The sequence below is a fragment of the Solanum lycopersicum genome, chromosome 3, assembly GCF_036512215.1.
Source record: "Solanum lycopersicum chromosome 3, SLM_r2.1".
NCBI classification, from domain to species: domain Eukaryota; kingdom Viridiplantae; phylum Streptophyta; class Magnoliopsida; order Solanales; family Solanaceae; genus Solanum; species Solanum lycopersicum.
In genome coordinates, this window is record NC_090802.1 from 17,682,138 (window position 1) to 17,707,789 (window position 25,652).

Sequence of the window (25,652 nt, forward strand, 5' to 3'; positions counted from 1 at the left end):
GTCCAACAGTAGTCATTTTGACTTGTCCCTTCTATGATTAAACTATCTAATTACAAAAATATAACTCAACAACTTTTTACACAAGTTGAGTCCAAAGCTTTACAAAAAGAATATTTCCTTTTGATTAATAAGAATTCTCTTTTTTTGACAACTTTTATATATTCTATATTTTTTCTTATTTCTAAACCAAATGAAGATCACCACTATTTATAATAAAAAAAATCTTCTTAGCAATGAATAAAAAAATAATAAGATAATAAATAATCAAGATAAATGTCTTAAAAATTACATATATTACGAAATATAACGGAGGAATTAAGAGTGACAATTAAGTGGCACAAATGCCATCAACAACACTTCGCATTAATGCATATGTCAGTTAAATTCGCATTAATGCATATGTCAGTTAAATACCACTAACGCGCAGCCAAACTAACACATTCCTTTCAATGTTTTACTGTTCACAACATTTATATTTTACTAAAGGCAGAATAAGCATATGACTTTATGAGAAATTTAACAATAAATTAATATTAAAAATGCTCAAAAGACTTAACTCTAGATAATAATCTGTTGACAAATGGAATTACTTTCTACGATGTAAGTGAATTCCTTTTAATGATTTATGGAGATTGACTATTAAAAACCTCTTAATAAAATTTGTAGCTCACATTAATAGGGTGTAAAACAAACTTATAGAAGTTGAAGCAGGTCATATTTCTTATGAGAATTGACTTGTTTCCAAAAACACTTACGAAAGTTAGAATATAGAAAAATTGTAGTATATATGTGGACTATTAAAGCTTGTAACAAAAGTTTTAATTATTATGTGTAAGAAATAATGTTTTATTATCTTTGTTGAACTTTTATAATTCAAGTCTTAAATAATATATATATATATATATATATATATATATATATATATATGTTAACTATAATTCCACCAACAACTCTAATCAAGTGTATGTAAAAAATACTCACTACCCCACAAAACCTAATTTTATATCCTCCATTCTTTTGACTTACATGTCAAAAAAAAAAAAGTGAAGGCAAAAAGTTAAAAGTGTAAAAGTTTTAAATATATATTTAACAATTAAACTTGTGATGTTGGAGAATCCCTTTTCTTAGAATTTGAATATTTGTGGTGAAATTTCCAAAATTGTGGTTCCTTTATCCGGCAGATGGAGACATACTCATTGTCATGGAGCGTCCCCCCCTCCCTCTAAAATTGGTCTTCATGATTTTCTTCCATTTATACGTTAACCCCCTTTCCTCTTGCTTTTTAACTAGTGTGATGAGTGAGTTTTTTTTTTTCTCTTCAACTATATTATAAAAAATAAAAGAGTAAAATTGATTTTGAAACTTTATCGATTAGTAACAGTAAAAGTGATAAATTCAATATGTCAATTATTATTTTCTTAATAGATATATGAAGTAAAAAGTAGACAAGTAAATAAGGACAGATGAAGTATTTGATATAATCATAATCATATTACATAAATAGATTAGGTTATTGATAAAGAATACATATATATTTTATTAATAATATATATAATAAGTGATCGTGAGACTTGATTGCTTTCCTTTACAAGTCTAAGCATATGATTTTTTGTGCTTTTCTATTGATGATAATATAATGAATGAATTGATTGTTTTAATTACTTTGTATCTTGTGAAGTCAATATCTAAATCCCAATTTTATTTTCATTATAAATTATATGTTCCATTTTCATCAAACACACACTTCCAGTTGATTTAGGGAATGGAAATAAGGGAATATAGGGATAGGCAGCATGACACACATTAATAAAAGACAATTAGGCAGCAGCCTCAGCGTGCATCTCGGCTTTGATGGCAGAAGCTAATTGGTCATATGCTTCACTCCATGCTTCTTTCATCTCATCCTTCCATTTATTTCCCGTTGCTTCTTTCACTGTTCTCAACAATGCTTCTTTTACTACCTACAATCCAAACTCATTCATTTATCGTAAAAAGAAAAAAGTGATTAACTAATATAAAACAAAATAAATTAGATACCTCAAAATGAGGGTCAGCAACTCGTTTCTGAAGATGGATGGATCCCAAGTACTTGAGAGTAGTCTCACCTACCACCACTTCTCCCTTTTCTCGAAGCTGAATTGCTGATTCACATGTCTTCTCATAAAATAATCAATTTAATTAAGATTATCATTTTTCACAATATGACAAAAAAATTATTACTATTTAATTTAATTTTTTAATTTAGATCGTTCTTTACTCAAACGATGAATACCCCTATTTAGAACAATATTTATTATAAATAATTATGTAAAGAGTGTCAGAATAATAAGTTAAACTCGTAAGAAAATTCCAAATAAGAAAAAAATAAATAGTCAAAGTCACGTGTATAAGAAGACAAGTAGAGATCATGTGCATGCCGCGTTCCTTATCGTTAAATTTGCAGTTCGCAAATATGAGGTATGGAGAGTGGTGTTGAGATTGTTGTATACATCTTATGTTGTTAGGATTTTTTTAAAAATATTAAAGGTGCGTATAGGATTAGCTAAAAGTAGTATTATCTATCTATTTTTTCTTGTCTATTATATATCAAAAATAATTGTCCAACAGTATTTGTCTAGATCAAGAAATATATTTATTTTTTTTTCCCGTACATTTTATCCTTACAATTAAATACTATTCATATATAATATATTTTTCAAAACATTAAGTTTAATATATTTAAAGAATAATGTAATAATATTATATCAATTATTTAATGTGTTAAGTCAATAGTGAATAAATAATATTGGACAAAAAGAAAATGTAAAGAGTCTGTGCAACTAAGAAAGTTTATACTAAGAATAAATCCACAACAATGAAGGGAAATATGAGTTAGTAGTAACTAACCATCTTGAAAACCTTAACAGCATGAGCTCTAAGCTTGGGATTATTCTCAGGAAGTTCATCAGAGTCCTTCAAGAATGAGAACATGTTCTTTGCTACTGGTGCTATCTCCAGGATCCTACCAATTAATATTTGAATCCCAATTAGCTAGGGGAAAAATTAAAAGATTTAAATGTAGATATGACATGACCCTATATTTACACTTGTTTTACAAGCAGATCTAGACTAGATGCACGCTATTAAATCCACAAAATTTACTATATAGATCCTCATAATTGAATGACTCTAAATTTTGGATTTGTCACTGTACGTCTAGTTAGGTATATGTTAAACAAAAAGTTGAAAGCAAATAACATTACTTACAATGAGAAGAAACGAAGACTAAGTTGAGGAATGTCTTGCTTCATGAATTCCCATGAATCTCTCACCAAAGCTTCTTGTTTATCTGTGAACCCCATCTTGTATGATATTCTCTTATTTCTATACTTTAGTAAAGCATCCTTAACTATTTATACTTGTACAACTGTTTAGTTATCTTTTTATAAAAAAAAAAAAGGCAAAAAGAAAAGGAAATATACAAACAATTAACAAATATAAGAACCACTACGTCACACCTTTGCTCATAAGATATGATTCTTTGAACATTTGTCAAAGATAGAGATATACAATTATATCATTTTCTTTGTCTCCATTCACATTGGGTGTGGTGGGGGTGGGGGAGTTAATTTTTTAATTTTGATTGTGAAGTTGAATATTGAATTTTTTAATTTTTTTAAAATAAAATTTATATAATTACAAATATATATAAAGTGAAGGTCTATAAAAAAATTATTTGACTTCCAACATTCAAATAATACGATGTTAATTTTTATTTATGTAAAAGTATTAAGAGGCCGGAGAACAATCAAAGGCAAAACTATTATTTCTAAAATTATTACACATAGCTTATTTATATGTTGTATGTGATGATCCTCGCAATATCATTACCACACTTATTAGGTGGAACATAGCACAAAGCTGTCTTTGTGAAAGGGATACCTAGGAAGTAGACTAGTCCTTAGATGAAATATGTAATGCTACCATTTTTTAAATTTATACGGAAGGTGCTTTGAAATTTTGTCTAGAACGGTAGATAATTCTAAAGATAGGACTAACTTATAAATATGACAGATTTAAAAAATTATTTTCATTTTTGCCCTCAAATGAGTATTATAAATAAAAGAGACATTCATAAATAAATTTGTAGAGACATCAAAATCAATATTTTTAGCAGTGAGCAATATAATTTTTTTTTAACGATTTTCTTGTACTTTTCTTTAATTTAACATTTGCTAGATTTAGAAATCTAATGTCAAAATGATTTACTTAAATTTAGTAGATGGTAATAAGTTCACTAGCGAATTGTGAAGTGTCTCATAATGCTTTTAATAAAAGTCTAAGTTGATGATAATGTGGTATCAGATCAAAGGTTAATATTGAATTGCAACGACGAATTGTAATTCAACCCAATCCAACACCAAGCAAAAGCGTTGACATCTCAATCAATTTTGGACATATAGGTGAGAGATGACAAATCATGCAAGAATGGAGGATTCACGAGAGCTGAAATGACAAAGTAAATCATGGAATTTTTTTGAAAAATCTAAATAACAAGTTCAAAATTTTTAAAAAATTTACCCTTGAAGTAATGATCGAGAAAATCGTCATTTCCTTAAGAGTACAAGCTCATGGAAGTATTAAGAATGATAATTGAGATTGAGCCTGCTGGAGGGTCTGCCGCATCTGGCAAAACTAGGAAGGTTAAACTGAACGATATGAAATTATCTCTTATTTCTTGTATCAAATAATATCTTAAATATTATATTAATTTTATAGCATATAATATATGAAGTAAAATATACTTTTTTTTTAACCCTATCTTTATTATATAATTACGAATAATATTGTTTGTTTTGATTTTCATTAAGTAAATGATGAGATCAGTCAAACTCTTCGCTCTTTTATATAATAATAGAATTTGTTCATAAAAATAATGCTTCATATATTTATAATAGAATTCTTAAATTAAGTATAGGGAAATGCTATTGATATCAGTTATTTGATGTGACGTATGCGTTTGATAGAATATTAAAATAAGCCTGAACGCATATAATTTTTAAATTTTAATTATAGAAGTTTTAAAAATTATAAGTTATTATTTATTAAATAAATATATAGAAATAGAAATGGAAATTGTTATAAAATGTTATCATCATTATCATTCTATGTCTGCTCTAAAATATTTATGATTAAATTTTTTGAATAATGAAGTCTCATTAATATATAATTTAATATAGGGTCACGTTCTGTAAGAAAATAGGAGGAGAAAGACGGAAACACACACCCAGACAGTTCGAATGAATAATAATAAAAATTAATCATCATATAAGTAATAATTAATAATTAATCAATTTCCTAGTTCAAAGTTTTGCAAGTGGAATTTTTGAGATTCGTATCAATCACTCTTGGCTCTTTCGAGTTGTTTAGTGTCACTACTTCTCAATTTTTCAACCATCTATGAATTCATTATTGTCGTGATTAGGGATGTGGCATATTTTGATAATTATCATATTATTATATTAAATTATATTGAAAATTTTGATATCATAATTTTTGTATAGTGATTTTGTAAAGATGGAACTTGAACCTAGCTAATTTAATCTAAAAAACGAGCTTATGGGAGGAGGATTATTCAAGGCTATATAAGGAGATCAATTTTCATTCCTTTTCCAATGTGAAGAATTATTATTAACACTCCCCACTAGGGGTGTACATGACTGTGTTGGTTCGGGTTTTTTAAATATCAAACCAAATCATTCGTGTAAAATTTTTAAATTTATAAACCAAACCAAACCAAACCAATAAAGTGATTTTTCGGATATTCAACCTCGGGTAGGTTCGAATTTTTCAAATACCAAACCAGACCATTGTGTGAATTTTAAATTATAAATCAAACCAAACTAATAAACTTTGGATTTTTTCAGATTTTTGAATTTTTTCGGTAAAGCTTGCCTACAAACATATTATTAATTTGTGCTCTAAATATTTCTTTAGTCCAACTAAAATAGAGTTATCTACGTTGTTTCTAAAAAAAAGTAACACAAAATATGAGATGAGTATTGATGACACAAAACTATTCAATAAAAATAATAATGAAATCGTCATATTAAATAAGTATTGTAAAGTCATAATGAAAATAATCATAATTTAAAAGTACTAAATCATGCTAAAATAAGTTTAATAAGCATTACTGTATTAGTTACATTACTAAATATTTAAGAAAAATTAAATTAAATTATGTATTTTAATTGTCTAAACCAATGTAAAACTAAAGAACCAAATATTCAATATTATTGTCATTCTTAGTGTTGAACTGATTTTCCTTTTGCATTAATATTAATTTGATTTGATTTAAGTTTAATTATAATCATCAACATCTATGAAGTATAAATTTTATCAAACCATTTCGAATTCTAATTTTTAAACTTAAAATAAGATATTAAAATATAAAAACTATGAAATAGTATAAGAAATATTTTAAAATGATATTAAAGTAAATATTTTTATGCATAAAATAAAATTTTAAAATTACATATATAATGTCGGGTTGATTTTTTTAAAGTTAAAACCAATCCAACCCAAATATAGTCGGGTTTTTTTCCAATACCAAACCACTAGTCGAATTTTTTTCGATTTGACTGGATTTGCGATTTGGTTCGATTTTCGATTCAATTTTGTACACACTTAATCCCTACGTGCAAACGTCGTCAACTGGAGCGTGAACATGATAATATTGTGGTCCAACATCGGTGAAAAAAGAATTGAGATGGTTCTAACTCCAATACTATGTAAAAAATGAATATTCGGCCTAACTCAACCTCAAAAGCTAACTTATGAGAGGACGATTGTCTAGGTCCATATAAGGAGATCAAATTTGTATGAAAAGGCCTAAATTGCAAATCATATTGTTGATTTGTAAATATCTAAAGTGTGATAAGATATGATTTTATAGGATTTCAATTGATCTTATAAAATCATATTTGATTTGCTATTGAATATGTTAGATATTAGATCAATAAAATCATTCCTTGATTCTCAAATATGCCAGAATCAACGGATCTGATAGCAAGTTAGTTAGTTTTCTATACTATAAATATGTATCTCTATGGATGAAAAAGATTGTACAGTTTTGCTACCAAAACATACATGGTATCAAAGCAAGGTTATTCTTGTAACTAAAACAACACAGTTGCCAAGAAAATGGAAGCCAACGTCATCAATAGTGTCACGCCCCGAGTCAACACCCTAGGTGTGGACAACACTAGAGAGCCATTGCTGACCCCAAGCGTATCCTTGGTCTGACTTACTTACTCAGCGGAAGAATTTAAGTATAAAAAAAGGATTCAATGCTAAATAACTTAACTGTCTCAAATGAACTCATAATGTTTAAAAAAATAAACATTTAACTTAGCCAAAAAGGCAACTCAAATATGAAGATAACACAATAACAAGATAATGACGAATGAACTAACATATGACTGACTATCTATAAAGACTTTAAATCTGATATGGATGTTAGAACAAACCCCACAACATCCTAATGACTAAACTAGTAAGCAAGTAAAAGAGTCCTCTGGAATGCATGGAGGCTTACCACTGACTCTGGAGTGCTCAACAGGATCAACGGTTCGCTGGATGCCGATCCTCGTTACATGCGTCTGCATCATGATATGATGCGGGTCAACTGGCATCAGTATATTGAATGTGCGAGTATGTTCGTTGAAATGCTTAACAGTACTACCATAGGCTTGAAAACGTATATTCTATCAATCTTAGAGAGAATCTCTATTCTACACGGAAAAAGAAGGAGAATGTGAAGAACTTATTTGACTCAACTCAATTCTACAAGACTGAACTCATTTCAATATATAACAATTTAAAATAAGTAAAATATAAAGAAAAATTGTCAATTCTATATGTATGCAAGGATACAATATAACTCTGAGATGTATTTAAAAATACAAATAACTGTGTATATAAAATACATTCAACTTCCATGGAGGTTTCTCTAACCGATAACCATCACTTAAGAGCTAAAATGATGATACGATGTTTTACCTCACGCTTCCAGGGTCGTCTTAGACCTTGATATTGGTATAGAATTTGCACTACTAAGTGGATCCACTAGTCTATGCTAAAAAACACTAAGGAATCATCTAAAAAGTATGACCCTTTTTTGCCTGTAATGGATCTCAAAATAAAATAGGATGAACTAGAGATTCTAATGTGTTTTATGAGTTAGTAACTTGTTAAAATGTTGAGTTTTGACTTTTAAAGTCTAGTTTGAAGAGCTTTTAGGTTGAACGTCAAGGGACGACCAGGACGTTTGGAGACTAGTCTTATGAAGCTATGTGTTTATGAGACATATTGTGGGGTCAATTATTGTTTGAATGAGTTTAGTGAGTCAACATCAAGGCACATGCCATACACTATAGTCAAAAGGTGTTTTTAGGTTGAGTGTGGATGCTTGGGCTTGTGCCAAGCCAAGGAAGGAAGGGCAAGGCCAAAGCTTCCAACCTTGGATCAACATTGCCTCGAGGATCTATGAGCCACTTCACGACAAATGGTCTTGACCACATCTCGTGAAGGTGGTCTTGAAGATGCCTTGGTTGGAAGTGAGGCAAGGTTATTTGGCCTAGCCACTGCCCCAACTTCCACGAGCCACTTCACGGCCAATGGTATTGACCACGACTTGTGAACATAGTCGTGGAAGTGACTTAGCCATGTGGGGGCTTGGGAAGTCCAAGTTGGCTACTGCCCCCAGGACTATGAGCCATCAACTTGGCCGTGAAGTCCTTCACGAGCCATTAAGTTGAGTATGGTCCCTGGACGGGCTACCTCAATTTAAGGATTTGAGTAATTTCTCTTTTATTAATTATTAAGAGGGGTTGATTTTAAATGGTTTATAATATTAATATAAATAGTTTTAATTCCTAAAACTAGTTTTTGACTCATTAGTTTCAAATACCCAAATCAAAAACCCTCATCTCCCAAAAAATTTCTCAAACTCAAAGAAGGCGATGAAGATGTAGTTTGGCCTAGGATTTCAATTCATAGAGGTATATTCTTCAAATTTTTTGGGAATTTTTAATAAAAAGGTATGTGATTTATTTATATAAGTTTATCTATCACCTTATATCAAATTTCTAAGTGATTACAAAGATTTCAAAGTTTATAAAAAAAGTCTAATTTTCACTCAAACTCATGGGTTCTTGCATGAAACGAATTCAAATGATCAAATATGATATTATTGATATTTTATTGTTGTTTTTAAGATGAAAATTTCATGAACCCATGGCATTCACTAAATTTCTAAATTTGACTTATAAAGTGAGTTTCATGATAATGTTTAGATATTGATGAAATTGAGTGTAGATTGAATTGTATTGTTGATTATTGTTGTTATGTACATCTACTGATGATAAATTTTTAGTATATGGATGAGTTTGGAGTTATGGCCTTGTGGGAAAATTATGAGTAAGTCTTGTTGTGATGATAAAATTGTTGGGAATTGAATGATGGTGGGAGTATGGAATGGAAAAATGGTAAGTTGAACTATTTACATTGCTAAATGTAGAATTGATATAGAATTGTTCTTGTGTTGTATGGTCTACTTATGATGACGGTGTTTACTTATTGTATATGTGTGTGTATTGTGACCATGGCCTTGAAGGCACTATATGATAAATTTGAGTATTTGTAAGTGAAGGTATATGTGAATGTATAATGTGAAGGTGTTCATGTGACCTCATGGAAATCTTGTATAAGGTGATATGTTAATGTAAATTGACATATGATTCTCTATAAATGCTTATTTCTAATGGTGTGAGAATGTGAAGGAACTTTATATTGTGGTGTTATATCTTGATTGGCAGACTTTGGTGCCTCTATTTGGTGTATGAAAGTTTTTGAATGTGATCTCTTTACTTGGTAGGGTTAGACATCCTTTTCTTAAGTAATGAATAAATGAATGTGTAGATCGATAGAGCTAAATATGATGCCTTTTTTAAGTATAATGAATGAGGATTTTAGATTATGTCTTGAACCGCTAGACCTAAGAATTGTGCCCTTTATTTATGGTGTCTCCTTCTTGTGTGAAATGATAGACTTAGAAACGGCGGGCCAGAATGGTAGAAAACCTTATCTAAGAAAGACAATAAGCTATACTTAATGAACCTTGATCTGTTAGACCTAGTATGGTTCCCTTCTTGGTAAAAGTGTTATAGGTCGGTAGAACTAATGTTGGGGCCCTCTCTAGTACATACATGAGAATGAAATTCTCTATGGGAACTAAGGCTAGCACCGAGTGGATATAATTAAGATGGTGTCTCTTCCCAAAGGAAAGGATAGATTCCAATGAAAATCCTTAAATATCCCTTAAATATGTACCTACATGGGTTGCTTATATTTCTACCCTTGGCAAGTAGAATACCTTCCATGGTGTGGGGTCGATGACATCAGGTTTCATACCTAGCTAGTATGGTCTATGCCGATTAATGTCAATTCCCATCATGTGGGATGAACTAGTTACTTGATAGGTTCTACAACGTGTAGGTAGTAGTATGGGATGTTATCTACACATGACAGGAGTGGGCTTAGAAGGTGCTAAGGTGAAGTTCCCGAATTCCTAAAGGACTATTATGTGAAGTCCTCTAAATGCATGAATGTTTCCTAGATGTCTCCTTAAATGTTTCTATTAATGAATGATGACTTATTGGGTTATGTTGAAAATGAAATGTCTTTACCTTTGGTAGTCTTGAGGAACACTTAAGTGTGTATTGAAGAGGTTGTATGGGTGGCCACTTTATGTCTTACTTAGGTGGGTCTTAGGATAATCTTAGGTTGAGGATCAAATGTGATGAAATGGGTTACTTGATGAACATGGTTATGTCTTATATTGAGGTCTTATCTTTTATGTGAATGTTGACTTGAAATATGTTTCTTATACTTGTCTTTATGATGTTTCTACCAAAATGGCATAAAATCATATTTCTTCAATAAGTATCCCTATTTGCATGTTTTTGCATGACTTCCATACTTAGTAATTAATTGTGCAAACCCCTTCTTTTCTCTTTTTGACTAAAGTGCAGAGAATTGGAGATATGGTATCATGTGGTTGAAAAGTAGGATCTTATGGTGTTGAAGACGAAGTTTTGGTGAGTCCTTATAGATTCGAGGACAAGAACCTACATGTTTTCCTTTTATGTCTTCTTAGTCTTTATTTTAAGTTTTATATGGGCTTAATCGCAAATGTTGTACTCTAAAGTATTTAATGGTTTATGAGACATATTGTATAAAGTCTAAAAGTCTTCCGCTCGTGTTTAAATGAAAATATTCTTCATGTAAAGAAAGTTTTAAATTCTTCTCAATTTTTAAGTCTGTATGCAATGAATGGTCCATGAGGCTTTTATACGACCTCTTCGAAGTCGAGTATGCCGTTTATGACTAGGGGGTGCTCTCGAGTCGTGACACTACCCATGGTGGCTACATGGTTTATGGAGGCTGAGAGTTATCTTGATTCTCCCCCATATGGGTTCTCAATACTACTCCCAAAAAAATCATTATATTAGCTCTTATGTTTTAAATCATACTTACTTTTGTGATTTGAGAGTAATGCTCATAACTTAGCTAAAAAAATACCTTGAAAATCTCAGTTTCCCTGCTTGCTTCATTTAGAAAGCTATTACTCTTTACTGAAAACTAGCCCAAAGACGCTTTGGAAGTCTCAGTTTTCATTCTTATTTAAATGTGAAAACATTTTATACTCCTTTGAAAATACGTAGTCCCCATATATTTCTTTGAAGAGAAGTCTTCACTTTACTCTGAACTGAACTCAAACTTAAGTCTTAGAGACAAAGTTAAAACGTTTGTAAAAGACTTGTGAAACTTGAAATGAACTTTTTCTTAACTTTCCTTGAATTTGAAGTGATGGATTCAAGGTTGTAATTTCATGTTTCTAGATGATTCCTAAACGTTTAGAGGTCATTTAGAGTATTTAGAATCATTAGGGAGTGCTAAAGCACTTTTGAAAGGCTTAAACGTACTGAATTACAAAAATTAGGTGAAAAACACTGATATTGGCGCGTTTCGGGCGCGCCGCGCCTTCCCCTTAAGTTTAGAAGCCCCATTCGGGCGCACTGTAGGCAATCCTCCCCATGACGTCTGACGCAGATGGGGCGTGCCGCGCTTGCCTTCCCAAGGTGACACTAGCGAACATTTCTCTCATTTTCTAACCTTAAATCATTCTAATATGATTCTTCTTCTCAAATTCACTCTAGATTTATGTACACATATCATATACACAAGGATATAAATCCAATGAAATCAAGAAACAATACTTTCTATCTCAAGAAATTTATAAATGTCAACTCATGTTCAAGAATGAAAGAAATTAAAAAACAACATTCAAGAACATTCAAAATCAAATATTTTTTAGGATGAAATCATACCGAATCAAACATGCTTGGCACGTGGGTGAACAAACCCAACGTTGAGACAGACTCACTTACCGTCTTAGGGATCACTCCTGATGAAATCCACAAGTTACTTCGACCATCTTGGCGAATCTTGAACGCCGTTCTCTTTTCTCTAAACCTTAACTCTTTTGGTAAAAGTGTAAACTGAACTAGTTCAACTTAGACCCCTAACTTAATAGGGAAAGGAAAAATACCAAGCTATCCCTTAAAAATCCGGATTTGGTCTTTTTCTTAACTCCAACAGCCAAACTTTCAAAGGGTGTAGCTCACTCATCCGAATTTGGAATTGCGCAAACTAAGCAAAGCTGGAAAGATCATTCTAAGGAATTTCCAACCATATCTGGAAATACACCTAAATCGTCCTGAGCTAGGAGTTATGACCGTTTGAAGTGACCTAAAACACACTATTTAACTTACTTAAAATTTCTAGATTTCCTTATACTTTCCAAAAAATAAGTATTTTTAGATTTTAAACTCCTTTCTAGTTCTTTCTAGTTGTGAGATGTCAGAATATATACTCCTTGGGAATATTATTCCTTGAATAAGGTTATTCTTACTAAACTATGGTAGTAATATCAAGTCCAAACACTCAACAAGCAAATGTAACAACAACATGATGACTCATAACTTAAATTGTACTAAGAATAAAATTAGTACCTTGATATGCACTTTCTCCGGTTTCAAAGAGATGTGGATATATCTTCTTCATATCCTCTTCATCTATTCAAGTAGCTTCTTCAATGAATTGGTTCCTCCAAAGGACTTTGACTGATGCAACTTCCTTTTTTCTCAACTTGCGAACTTGGTGATCTAAAATTTCAACCGGAATCTCTTCATAGGTTAAGCTATGCTTTATCCCAATATTCTCATTTGGCATGATCAAAGAAGGATCACCCATATATTTCTTCAACACAGAGACGTGAAATCCGGATGAACCGCTGCTAACTCTTATGGTAACTCCAACTCATAAGCTACATTTCACATCCTCTTGGATATTCTATGAGGTCCAATATACCAGTGATTGAGCTACATCTTTTTACCAAACCTCATAACACCCTTCATGGGTGAAACTTTAAGTATATCCAATTATCTACTTCAAACTCTAACGGCCTCCTTCTAACATCCATGTAGGACTTCTGATGACACTGTGATATTTCAACCTCTCAGTAATCACCTTCACCTTCTCCATAGCTTGGTTAACTAAATCTAGTCGTATTAGCCCTGCTTCACTAATTTCAAACCATTCAATAGAAGATCTGCATCTTCTCCCATAAAGAGCTTCATAATGATCCATTTGGATGCTAGAGTAGTAACTATTTTTGTAAATAAACTCAGCGAGAGGTAGATTATCAAACCAATTACCCTTGAAATCAATCACACAATGTACCTTGATATCTCAAAATACTATTTACCCCTTGTTCAAAATTCATCATTTTTTACTTATGAACACTTGCCTTTAAGTCAAGCAATAAAGGATCTTGGTCTTACTTCTCTTTTTACTTCTGACACTAATGATGATTCATTGCAACGACTCCTCTTTCTATGGAATCCATTAATAAAACTCCTAGTCGTGCAAGTTTATGAACCTATTTTGATAAATCTTTCCTATCTTTCTCAAAACGAGCGGTACTACGCATAGAGAATCTACTCAAGGTATCAACAACGACATTAGCCTTACTCGGGTGATAAAGAATACTAATGTATAATCCTTGAGTTATTCTACCCACCTTGTTTGTGTGAGATTAAGCTCTTTCTGAGTGCACATATATTGGAGGTTCTTGTGATCAGTGAATACATCACCATGAACACTATACAAATAATGACGCTATATGTTCAAAGCAAAACTACAGCAGCAAACTCTAAGTCATGGGTTGGATGATTCTTCTTATGAACTTTTAACTGACTGTAGGCATAAGTTATAATTTTGTCATTCTACATTAATACACAACTCAAGCCAACTCTAGATGCATCAAAATGCACCACAAAACCTTGACTACCGTCCAGTAAGTTCAAAACTTGGGCAGTAAACTTCTTTTTTCAATTCTTGAAAGCTCTACTTATAAGCTACAAACTATTGAAACTTCATTGTCTTCTGAGTCAACTTGGTCAAAGGGTAAGAAATAGACGAGAGCCCCTTTACGAACTTTTTATAGTAGTCAGCCGAGCCCAAGAAACTCCTCATATCAATCGTAGAAATGGGTCTAGGCCAACTCTACACTGCCTCTATCTTTTGGATATCAACTATAATTACATTACCGGACACTAGGTGGCCCAAGAACGCCATAAACTCAAGCCAAAACTCAAAATTTAGAGAACTTACAATATAACTACTTATTTTTCAAAGTCTAACAAACTATTTTGAGATAATTAGAATGATCTTCTTCAATCCTCGAATAGATTAAAATGTCATCAATGAAGACGATAGAAAACATATCTAAGTAAGGCTTGAATACTCTATTCATAAGGTCTATGAATGTTGATGGTGCATCAATCAACCCAAAGGATATGCCTAAAAACTCATAATGACCATATCAGGTTCTGAAATTCGTCTATGAAATATCGCATTCCCTTACTCTTAACTGATGTTAGCCAAATCTGAGATCTATCTTAGAAAAATCGGTGGCACCCTGAAGTTGATTGAGTAAATCATCAATCCTTACAAAAGGATACTTGTTATTGATGGTAACCTTGTTGAACTAACAGTAATCTATACACATCCTAAGGGAACCATCCTTCTACCTCACAAGTAAACCGGACCTCCCCAAGGTGAGTCACTTGGTCGATTGAAACCCTTATTTAGGAGATCTTTCAACTACTTCTTCAATTCTTTTAAATCTGGTGGTTCCATTCTATATGGTTGAATAGATATGGAATGAATATCTCAAAGGATGTTTATGCGAAAGTCTATCTCTCTCAAGAGGGACTATAGGAAAATCATTCGGAAAGACTTCTGGAAACTCTGAAACTAACTAAATCGGAGGTATCTCAACACTAGAGTCATTAACTCGGACTAAATAATAGACACAATCCTTAGAAACTAACTTTCTTTCCTTAAGGTAGGAACTAGAACGACCTATAGACACTGCAGAACTGCTTTTCACTCTAACTGGTTTAGTGAAAAACTGAAACTTGACTACTCGAGTGCTGAAACCTATTAATGCATAATAGACATAAAGCCACTTCATACCTAGAATGACATCAAACTCTATCATGTATAACTAAATTAAGTCATCCATGGTACTCTTATGATTTACGGGAAATGGTACAATCACGATAGACTCACTCTACTAGAATAGAATTCTCAAAAGGTGTAAAAAAACTAAAGAGATCAAGATTTTTCTCTGGAAAAACATCAAAACTGAAGGCTTAGATCATTCTAGTGAGAACATCCAGTGAATCCTCTTACTCTCAGCAACTAGTAATAGCATAAAGACGGTCTCCTTCTCGTCTGCCCCTGAAGTAGCTTATCTAGATGTAACTTTATATGGTCAAGCAAATGAAAAAGACTAGGATCTATTTCCCTCCTTGCCATTTCTCTACATGTTCTTTTGATATTCTTTTAAAAAATGATCATTCTATCCATACTTGAAGTAATCTGTGAAGCCATCATGACACACCCTTGAGTGTCTCCTACCATACTAGGAACATGCAGGATTCTAAATACCTCATTGTGCCTTACCACCTTGAATTACATAGGTATAGCTTTGAAGTTCTTAAAATACTGAGTATTGTACACACATTGGTTCCTTGGTGCATGTGCACTAGCAGATGATGAAGAAGGTCTTTGGTGCTTCTATTAGAAAGAAGACCAGTTCACATTATTCCTTTTCTTCCCGGACTCATTATTTATATCTTATCCTTTTATTATTGAACTCTTATCTATCCCTCAAATTTTCCTCTCTCAACTTATTTCAAAGGGATCATCAGCCTTGCTATGCCTATGTCATCTATTAACATCACAACCTTACTTTCCTTACTTGAAAAATGAGACAACCCAGCTACAAACAAGTTTGTTCTACTCTTCATGTGAACAACGATCTCTTATCTTCTCTTAGATCATGGGCAAAGAAACACCTTATAAAGGTCTCCTCAAAAAAATCCCAACTCACAATCATATATACGTAAGCACGAGTTAGAAAGAAACTATTTACATATTAACTTTACCACACAAAGTGAATATTAAAGAAATGAGAATTTCCTAAATATTAAAGCCTCCTAAATTATACATATGGCGCACTTCACACCGATAACTAAGACTCTACAAACATGCTTCATAGAGTTCCTAAGACTCTAGGAAATTCATTTCTTTGATACCAAGTTTATCACGCACCGAGCCAGTACCCTGCGTGTGGCCCGTACTCAAGAACTATTGATGGCCCCAAGATAACCCTTGGACTAACTTACTTACTCAGCGAAATACTTTAAGCATAAAGTAATGGATTCAAATGCTAAATAACCTAACTGTCTTAACTAAACTCATAATATTTTTAAAAATAAACATTTAACTTAGTCAAAGTGGAAACTCAAATCCGAAGATAAGACAATAACAAGATAATAACGAATAAACTAACATTTGACTAACTAACAAGGATGTTGGTACAAACCTTAAAACATCCTAAAGAATAAACTAGAAAGAAAGTAAAAGAGTCCTCTAGGATGCAGTGAGACTCACTACTGACTTTAGCCTGCTCAACTGGATTAATGGTGCGCTGGATGTCGATCCTCGTTACATGTCTCTGCATCATCATACAATGCAGGCCAACTGAGATTAATTATTAAATGTATGAATATGTGAGTTTTAATGCTAAAGAGTACTAACATAGGCCTGAAAGAAGAATGTGAAGAACTTGCCTGACTCAACTCAACTCTACAAGACTGAACTCATTTCAATATATATTAATTTAAAATAAGTGCAATATAAAGAAAAGTTGTTTTAAATTATAATGTCAATTCTGTATATATGCAAGGATACAATATAACTCTGAGATGTATGTAAAATACAAATAAATCTGTATATAAAATACATTTAACTTCTATGGGAGTTTTTCCAACCATCACTTAAGAGCTATAGTAATGATACAACGTTTTGCCTCAGGCTACCAGGAACGTCCTATACCTTGCCATTAATATAGAACCTGAACTCCTAAGTGGTCCACTAATCTATGTTAAAAAACCACTAAAGGAATCATCTAAAAAGTATGACCCATTTCTACCAATGAAGGCTATATGGTTTATGGGGCCTGGGGGTTATCTGAACTCTCCCCCATATAAGGGCTCAATACTACTCCCAAAAATATCATTATATTAACTCTTTTGTTTTTAAAACATACTTTTTAAAACATACTTACTTTTGTATTTCATATTAGTGCTCAAATGTTAGTTCAAAGGCTACCTTGTGCTGAAGAACTAACACCAGCCCAGAAGTAAAGGTTATTAATGATTAGTACAATTTGTGGGAATGCTAGGATCATCAATACCCATGGTTCGTTGGAAAGACTCCAAAATATCAAGAAGATGTATAAGCTTTCTATGACAGCTACTCTTGAACCTTTTGCAGAAATTCTCATATAAAAATTACAAGATCTTATTATGAATGGATAATGTTATTTGTAATCGCAATGGTAAAATTTGGCCTTTCTGGACCAACGATATGGATTGTGATATACTGGAAGTTCATGACCAACATGTCACTTGTTTGGTAAAACATGTGGAACACAAAGAGAAGTATATGATTTCTTGTATATACTCTAAGTGTAGGGACCACCTGAGAAGACCCCTTTGGGAAAGATTGTTTCACTTCTCTGATATGAACTTACCTTGGTGAACTACTGGTGACTTTAACGTTATTATTGCTACGGAGGAAAAATTGGAGGGTGCCCTATAAAATGAACAAGATTCTCAACTTTATCATTATCATTGAGGCTAGTGGTTTAATAGATATTGGGTATATTGGTCAGCAATTCACTTGGTGTAATCGATATTGGGTATATTGGTCAGCAATTCACTTGGTGTAATCGATATTGGGTATATTGGTCAGCAATTCACTTGGTGTAATCAGAGAGCAGGGGATCTAGGGTCTGGAAAAGACTTGATAGAGCATTGGTCAATTATCAGTGGATTGAACTTATGCATCAAACCACCATTACCCATCTTTCTTCTATAGGTTCTGACCATTGCCTTTTGCTTATGGAAATGAAAGAGAGACTGGATCAAAGAGTCAAATATTTTAAATTCCTGCATTGCTGGACTGAAAATGACAAGTTTATGGATATTGTTCAAAGTTGCTGCCAAGAGGTCATGATAAGTGATCCAATGTGGCAATTGCACCAGAGGATGAAAAAATTAGCTTCCACCTTGAGTATTTGGTCCAAAAAGGAATTTGGTAATATTTTCTCCACTGTTGAAGATTTTGAAGAAAAATTCAAAAATGCGGAGGAACAAGTTATTCAACATAATTCGGAAGAAAATAGAGCCAAACTCCATCTTATTAATGCCAGTATATCAAGTATCTCAAGTTGGAAGCTTCCATCCTTAAACAATAAACTCAACTCTAGTGGTTCAAAGAATGGAATACTAATTCCAAATAATTTCATTCTATTATGAGAGGTAGGAGAAGGAAATTATTCATGTATAAAGTTTGAACTGATGATGATGTTTGGGTACATGGAGATGACAATATTGCCAAAGAAGCTTGTGATTATTTCCAGAATATTCTCTCAGGTCAAGAAGTTAGGATCAATGAAGAGATTCTTAACTGCATCCCAAAATGGTCACTGAGGAACATAATTAAATTTTACAACAGATGCCTACTATGGAGGAAGTAACTCATGTGGTCTTTCAATGAATCCTAACTCTGCACCTGGCCCAGATGGGTTCGGACGAAAGTTTTACCAGTATTGTTGGGAGATTATTAAAGAAGATGTTTTGAAAGTTATACAACATTTCTTCTGTGGGCACACTATGCCTAGGTTCATTTCTCATGCAAGCCTGCTCCTAATTCCAAAAGTTGAGCATCCTAATAAATTCTCAGAGTTCAGACCCATCAGTTTGAGTAGCTTCTCAAAGAAGATTATCTCCAAGATTTCAGTTTGAGTAGCTTCTCAAATAAGATTATCTCCAAGATTTTATTATTAGACTTTATCCTTTCTCAGTTTATTTCTCAGAACCAATAAGGTTCTGTTAAGGGTTGTAGCATATCTGAAAACATTATGCTTGAACAGGAAATTACTCATAGCATCAAAAATCCCAAGGAAGGTGACAATGTAGTTATTAAACTAGATATAACCAAGGCATATGATAGAGTGTCCTGGTCATATACTTGTTTAGTGCTAAGAAGAATGGGTTTTGGAGAAACTTTTATTGACCTTCTTTGGAGGATCATGAGTAATAACTGGTATTTGGTGATTGTAAATGGTACTAGACATGGATTCTTTCACTCCACGAAAGGTCTCAAACAGGGTGGCCCACTTTCACCAGCCCTATTTATTTTAGGCGCAGAAGTTCTTTCAAGGATGCTTAACATGTTTTTTCATCAACATAATTACAAAAGTTTCCAAATGAAGATCAACCATTCAAACTTTGCGGATGACATTATTATTTTCTTTTTTACTGCCAAGAATTCTCTCCAGTTAATTATAAAAGCTCTTAATACTTATGAGTTTGTTTCTGATCAACTCATAAACAAAGACAAAATCCATTTTATGGTTACTAAAAATACTCCTCAATTTATAATTGAGTTAGTTGCTTAGGTTACTGGTTTAACCCAAAAGATTATGTTATTAATTATCTTGGATGCCCATTATATCTTGGTGGGCAAAGAATTATTTATTACTCAGATTTTTTGGTAAAGGTTACTAAAATGATCTTTGGATGGCAATCAAGAACTCTGAGTTTTGGTGGGAAAGCAACTATGGTGAAACATGTTATCCAATCTATTCCCATTCACACTATGTCAGCCACTGCACCTCCCAAGACTACTATTAATTACATGAAGAGAGCTATGGCTAACTTCTTTTGGGGGTGGGATAAGGAAAGGAAAAAGTACCACTGGGCCTCTTGGGATCACTTGTGTTTACCTTGTGAAGAGAGGGGCATTGGAATAAGACGACTAGAAGATGTATGCAGTTCTCTCCAATATAAACAATGGTGGAATTTTAGGACTAACAACTCTTTGTGGAGTCAATTCTTAAAAGAAAAATACTGCTAGAGAGCAAATCCAGTGCAAAAAAAGTGGCCAATCTTTAATTTGGAACTTTGTGATGACAAACAAGAAGGTTGTAGAGGAACAGATTCAATGGAAATGTAACTCTGGGAACAACTCCTTCTGGTGGTATAACTGGACAGTGGAGGGTCGTCTATCTCATCATCACAGTAAATCATCAGACTTAACAACACCCTTGTGTCTTTTTTTCTAAATGCAGGCAGATGGAATGAAACTCTTCTCAGGCAAAATGTATCTCTCAGTCTAATCCCCCTAAAATTGGGAACTCGGATTCAATATCAAGATGGTGTGAGATATGAAGCAATTTGGAAAGCCACAGAGAAGGTAAAATTCACTAGTTCATCCGCTTGGGAATTGATTAGAAAGAAAGGAATCAAAGCCAATCTTAATTCCTTCATCCGGCAAAAACATATTCCTTTCAAGGTTTCTTTTCTAGTTTGGAGGGCACTTAGGGCAAAGCTTCCAACTCACGATAAGATCACAACCTTTGGAGTGAAACCAGCCCATTGTTCCTGCTGCAGCACGCCTGGAATGAATGACATTCACCATATTTTTGTTTTAGGTAATTTTTCTAGCTTTATTTGGAAAAAAATTTCTTCTTTTTTTGGTATTGTTCACAGGCATATTCCTATGAAACACTTAATGTTAAGTTGGAGGATCTTGGAGCACAAGAATGAGGTGCAAAAAATGGTGCAACATGCCATCCCTCTAATTATCTATTGGAATCTCTGGAAGAATAGATGCTCAGCAAAATATAGGGGTAAACAATCAAGTGCTTCTCAAGTTAGCTTCTTAATTCACAAAGACATCAAACTGCTACTTCATACTCAATACCCCCGCATCCAATGGTCCCACAATTGGGCAGAACTGATTAAAATGGTGGAAACATGCTCACATGAAGACAGAATTTGGGAGATAACATTGCTGAAACCCCCCAACAACATCCTAAAATTGAACATATATGGTAGTGCCCTCCAGAACCCAAGAAAAATAGGTGAGAGGAATTCTGAGGGATGAATAAAGGAACATGATTTATGCCTTTGCAAATCCTATTGGAATGGGAACAAAAACAACCAGGCAGAAACTCAAGCAGTAGCTCATGGTATATACTAGTGTGTCCAGCATAGTTACAAGAAAATTATTCTGGAAGTTGACTCATAGCTACTGATGAAATGGATCAATCAAACTATCACTCCACCATGGAAGATCAGGAAGATGATATAGCGATTCTTCAACCTCATCAATCAACTAGAATTCTTTCAGTGTGATCATGTATTCAGAGAAGCTAACTGTACAACAGATTTTCTTTCCAAAATAAGCCACAAGTAAGATATTATTCAACATTTCTACACCATTCATCAACTACCAGCTACTGTAAAAGGGAGTTACCTTCTAGAGAAGTTGGGAATGACAAACTTCTGATGAAAGAGACTCAGAAGAATCAAGCATCCTTCATAGACTGTTTTTCTTTTCTTAGCTAGCTTAGGTTTACTTTTCTTTGTAAGGGGAGAATCTCCCTTATTTATGTTATCCTAGTTACTTTGTAATGAGGGGAGTTCTCTCATAGGCTTAGAACTTATGATCTTCTGCACTATGGGGAAGAGTTGGAGAACCACATAGAACACTTAGTAGGCTACCAACTCTTGAACCACTTTAGATTGGAGATAAGGTTTATGTCCCTCTCTTTGTACTTTTGTTATTTATTTATGTTAAGGCCTGGAGGTGTTGCTCAGCCCCTACCCTTCCAAGGGTTCTTATACTAAAAAAAGAAAAGCTACCTTGGATATCTTAGTTTCCCTATTTGCTTCATTTAGAAAACTATTACTCTTTTCTGAAAATTAGCCTGAAGGCTCGTTGAAAAAATAAGTTTCCATTCTTATTTAAATGTGAATGGAAATATACTTAGTCCCCACATACTTCTTTGAAGAAAATACTTCACTTTACTCTGAACTGGACTCAAATTTAAGTCTTAGAAATGAAGTTAAAACGTTTGTAAAAAACTTATGAAACTTGATGTGAATTTCTTCTCCTTATCTTTACTCTTTACTCAAATTGATGTCTAAGTCTTAAATAAAATCTAAAAGCATTTGCAAAAGACTTCTTAAAAAGACTTTTAAAACATTCTAGACTTGGCTCTTAATTTTCCTTGAATTTGAAGTTATGGATTCAAAGTTGTAATTTCATGTTTCTAGATGATTTATGTATGTTTAGAAGTCATTTAGAGTATTAAGCATTATTAGTAAGTGTTAAAACACTTTATAAAGGCTCAAACAGACAAAATTACGAAAACTTGGTGAAAAATGGTGATGCGGGCGCATCCAAGGCGTGCCTCTACTTTCCATAAGTTCAGAAGCCCCATGTAAATGCATTTCAGGCACGCGGCCCACATCTCTCTAGCGCATATGGGGTGTGTCGCGCCTTCCTTCCCTAGGTTGTGCCTGATGAGCTTTTCTCTTGTTTTCTAACCTTAAATCGTTCTAATCCGATTCCTCTTCTCAAATAGACTCTAGATTTATGTACCCACATCATATACACAAGGATCTAACCCAATGAACTCAAGAAACAACACTTTCTACCTCAAGAATTCATAAACTTCAACTCATGTTCAAGAACGAAAGCAATTCAACAACATTCAAGAACATTCAAAATCCAATCTTTTCCGAATGAAATCACGCATGCATCCACGCTGAATGGAACATGCTTGGCACGTGGGTGAACGAATCCAACATTGAGATAGTCTCACATACCTTTGTAGGGATCACCCCCGATGAAATCCACAAGTTGATGATCTTGGCGAATCTTGAATGTGATTTTCCTTTCTCCTCTTTTCTCCTCTTCTCTCAAAACCCTCAATCTTTTCGTAAAAGTGTAAACTAATCTAGTTCAACTAAGACCCCCTAACTTAATTACCAAAAAATCTAAATAAATTAATAGATCAAGGAAAAGACCAAACTACCCCTTAAAAATCCAGATTTGGACATTTCCTAAACTCCAACAGCCCAACTTCTAAAGGGAATAATTCACTCATCCGAACTCAAAATCGCGCAATTTCGTCTGCATTAAAAAGAACATTCAAGGTGTTTCCAAACATATCTATAAATACAACTAAATAATTCTGACTAGGAGTTATGGTTGTTTGAAGTTGACCAAAAACTGACTTTTTAACTTACTTAAAATATTCACATTTCCTTATACTTTCCAAAAATATGTATTTCCAGATTTTAAACTCCTTTCTAGTTCCTTATAGTTGCGAGATATTACAAATAGAAGTTAAGAGTTCTATTAACAATTTTTTATAAGGGATAACAATGAAGTCAAGGTGTGATTTTGTACAAAAAAATATGGACACACTCGTAACACTTGCTGGAATACCCATAGGAAACCACCTAGCTAGAACACAAAAGGGGCAGACAATCTTGGTCAGGCCCTTCAATGTAGCAACGAACTAGGACTACGATCTTCTCTAGAAAGGAAATCTTTCACTAATGAAAAATTAGAGTGGCTACACAAATTTCTCTAATCTCAACCCCGACTCCAAACTAGTAAATTTAATTCTTCTACTCCCACTTGTACTTTATCTCAAGCAGGTAATGTACCCTCCGTTCTTTTTAGAACAAATTCAAGTGGTATATGTCCCTGGATCATAGATTCAGACTAGTTATCACATGACATGGAATTCCCATTTTTTCAACTTACACTCTTTTGGCAGGAAACAAAAAGTCAAAATTGTTGATTGTTCCTTCTCAGCAATTGCAGGAAAAGGTAAAGTCAAACTATCACCTCTTCGACCCTTTTTAATGTCTCATGTTCCAAAATTGTCTCATAATCTTATGAACATCAACAAATTTACTCAAAACCTTAATTGTTGTGCTATATTTGACTCTATTTCATGCGTATTTGAGGACAAGGTCTCGGGGAGGATGATTAACAATATTGGAGCGTCTGAAGGCCTCTATTTTCTTTAAAACAAGGACAGTTCAGTAAATCTTAGTTTAGCTTGTTTGAACTCTGTTCAAGTTGATAATAAAGTCATGTTATGTCACTATAGATTTGGTAATCCTAGTTTTAATTATTTCAAACTGTTGTTACCTCAGTTGTTTATGAATAAGAGTACATCCTCTTTCCAATGTGAATTTCGTGAAATGGCTAAGAACAGACGTTCATCTTTTTCTTCCCAAAAATACAATGCCACAAAACTCTTTAAGTTAATCCATAGTGATGTTTGAGAACCTTCTAGGGTAGCAGTTGTAAATGGAAAAAGGTGGTTTGTGAGTTTCATAGATGATCATACTAGACAAAATTGGATGTACTTATTGAAAGACATAAGTTAAATAAAACATATATTTGAGGTTTTTTATGTTATGGTCGAAACACAACTTCATGAGAAGGTTCAAATATTTCAGAGTGATAACGGGAGAGAGTATTTTAATGGCCATCTAGGTAATTTTTTCACTTCCAAGGGAATACTGCACCAATGTTCATGTCCTAATACACCCCAACAATATAGGGTAGGTGAGAGAAAAAATAGGCATCTTATGGTGGTAACCAGAACCTTAATATTCACAAGTGGAGTCCCTAAATTTCTTTGGGGATAAAATCTTTTGTCATCCAATTATCTTATTAATAGGATGGCTTTCCCATGTTCTAGATTTTAAAATCCTTTTTAGTATGTTCAAGACATACTTCCCTACTTCTAGATTGACCACTAATCTACCTTTGAGAGTCTTTGGATGTAGTGTACTTGTCCATGTTCATGATCATAATAGGAATAAATTTGATCCACGTGATAAACATGTATTTTTTTTGGTTATGCCCCTAGTCAAAAGGGATATAAGTGTTATGACCCCAATACCAGGAAGTTATTGTCACAATGATGTCACCTTTTTTCTATCTCAATTATTTTTTGGAACTCATCTTCGAGGGTAGAAACACACTGAAGATTCAATGGATAGTAAGGATTCTCGTGGCCTCAT

The 25,652-nt window shown here is 33.1% G+C and overlaps 1 protein-coding gene across 1 annotated transcript; it reads right to left on the reverse strand.

Moving 5' to 3' along the window:
* Positions 1-1,652: 1,652 nt before the first annotated feature.
* GLB2 (non-symbiotic hemoglobin class 2) lies at positions 1,653-3,393 on the reverse strand. The gene is given in 4 exon segments (NM_001247182.2): positions 1,653-1,961; positions 2,038-2,154; positions 2,887-3,001; positions 3,247-3,393. Coding segments are annotated over 4 exon segments (471 nt in total). The 5' UTR covers positions 3,342-3,393; the 3' UTR covers positions 1,653-1,817.
* Positions 3,394-25,652: the final 22,259 nt, after the last annotated feature.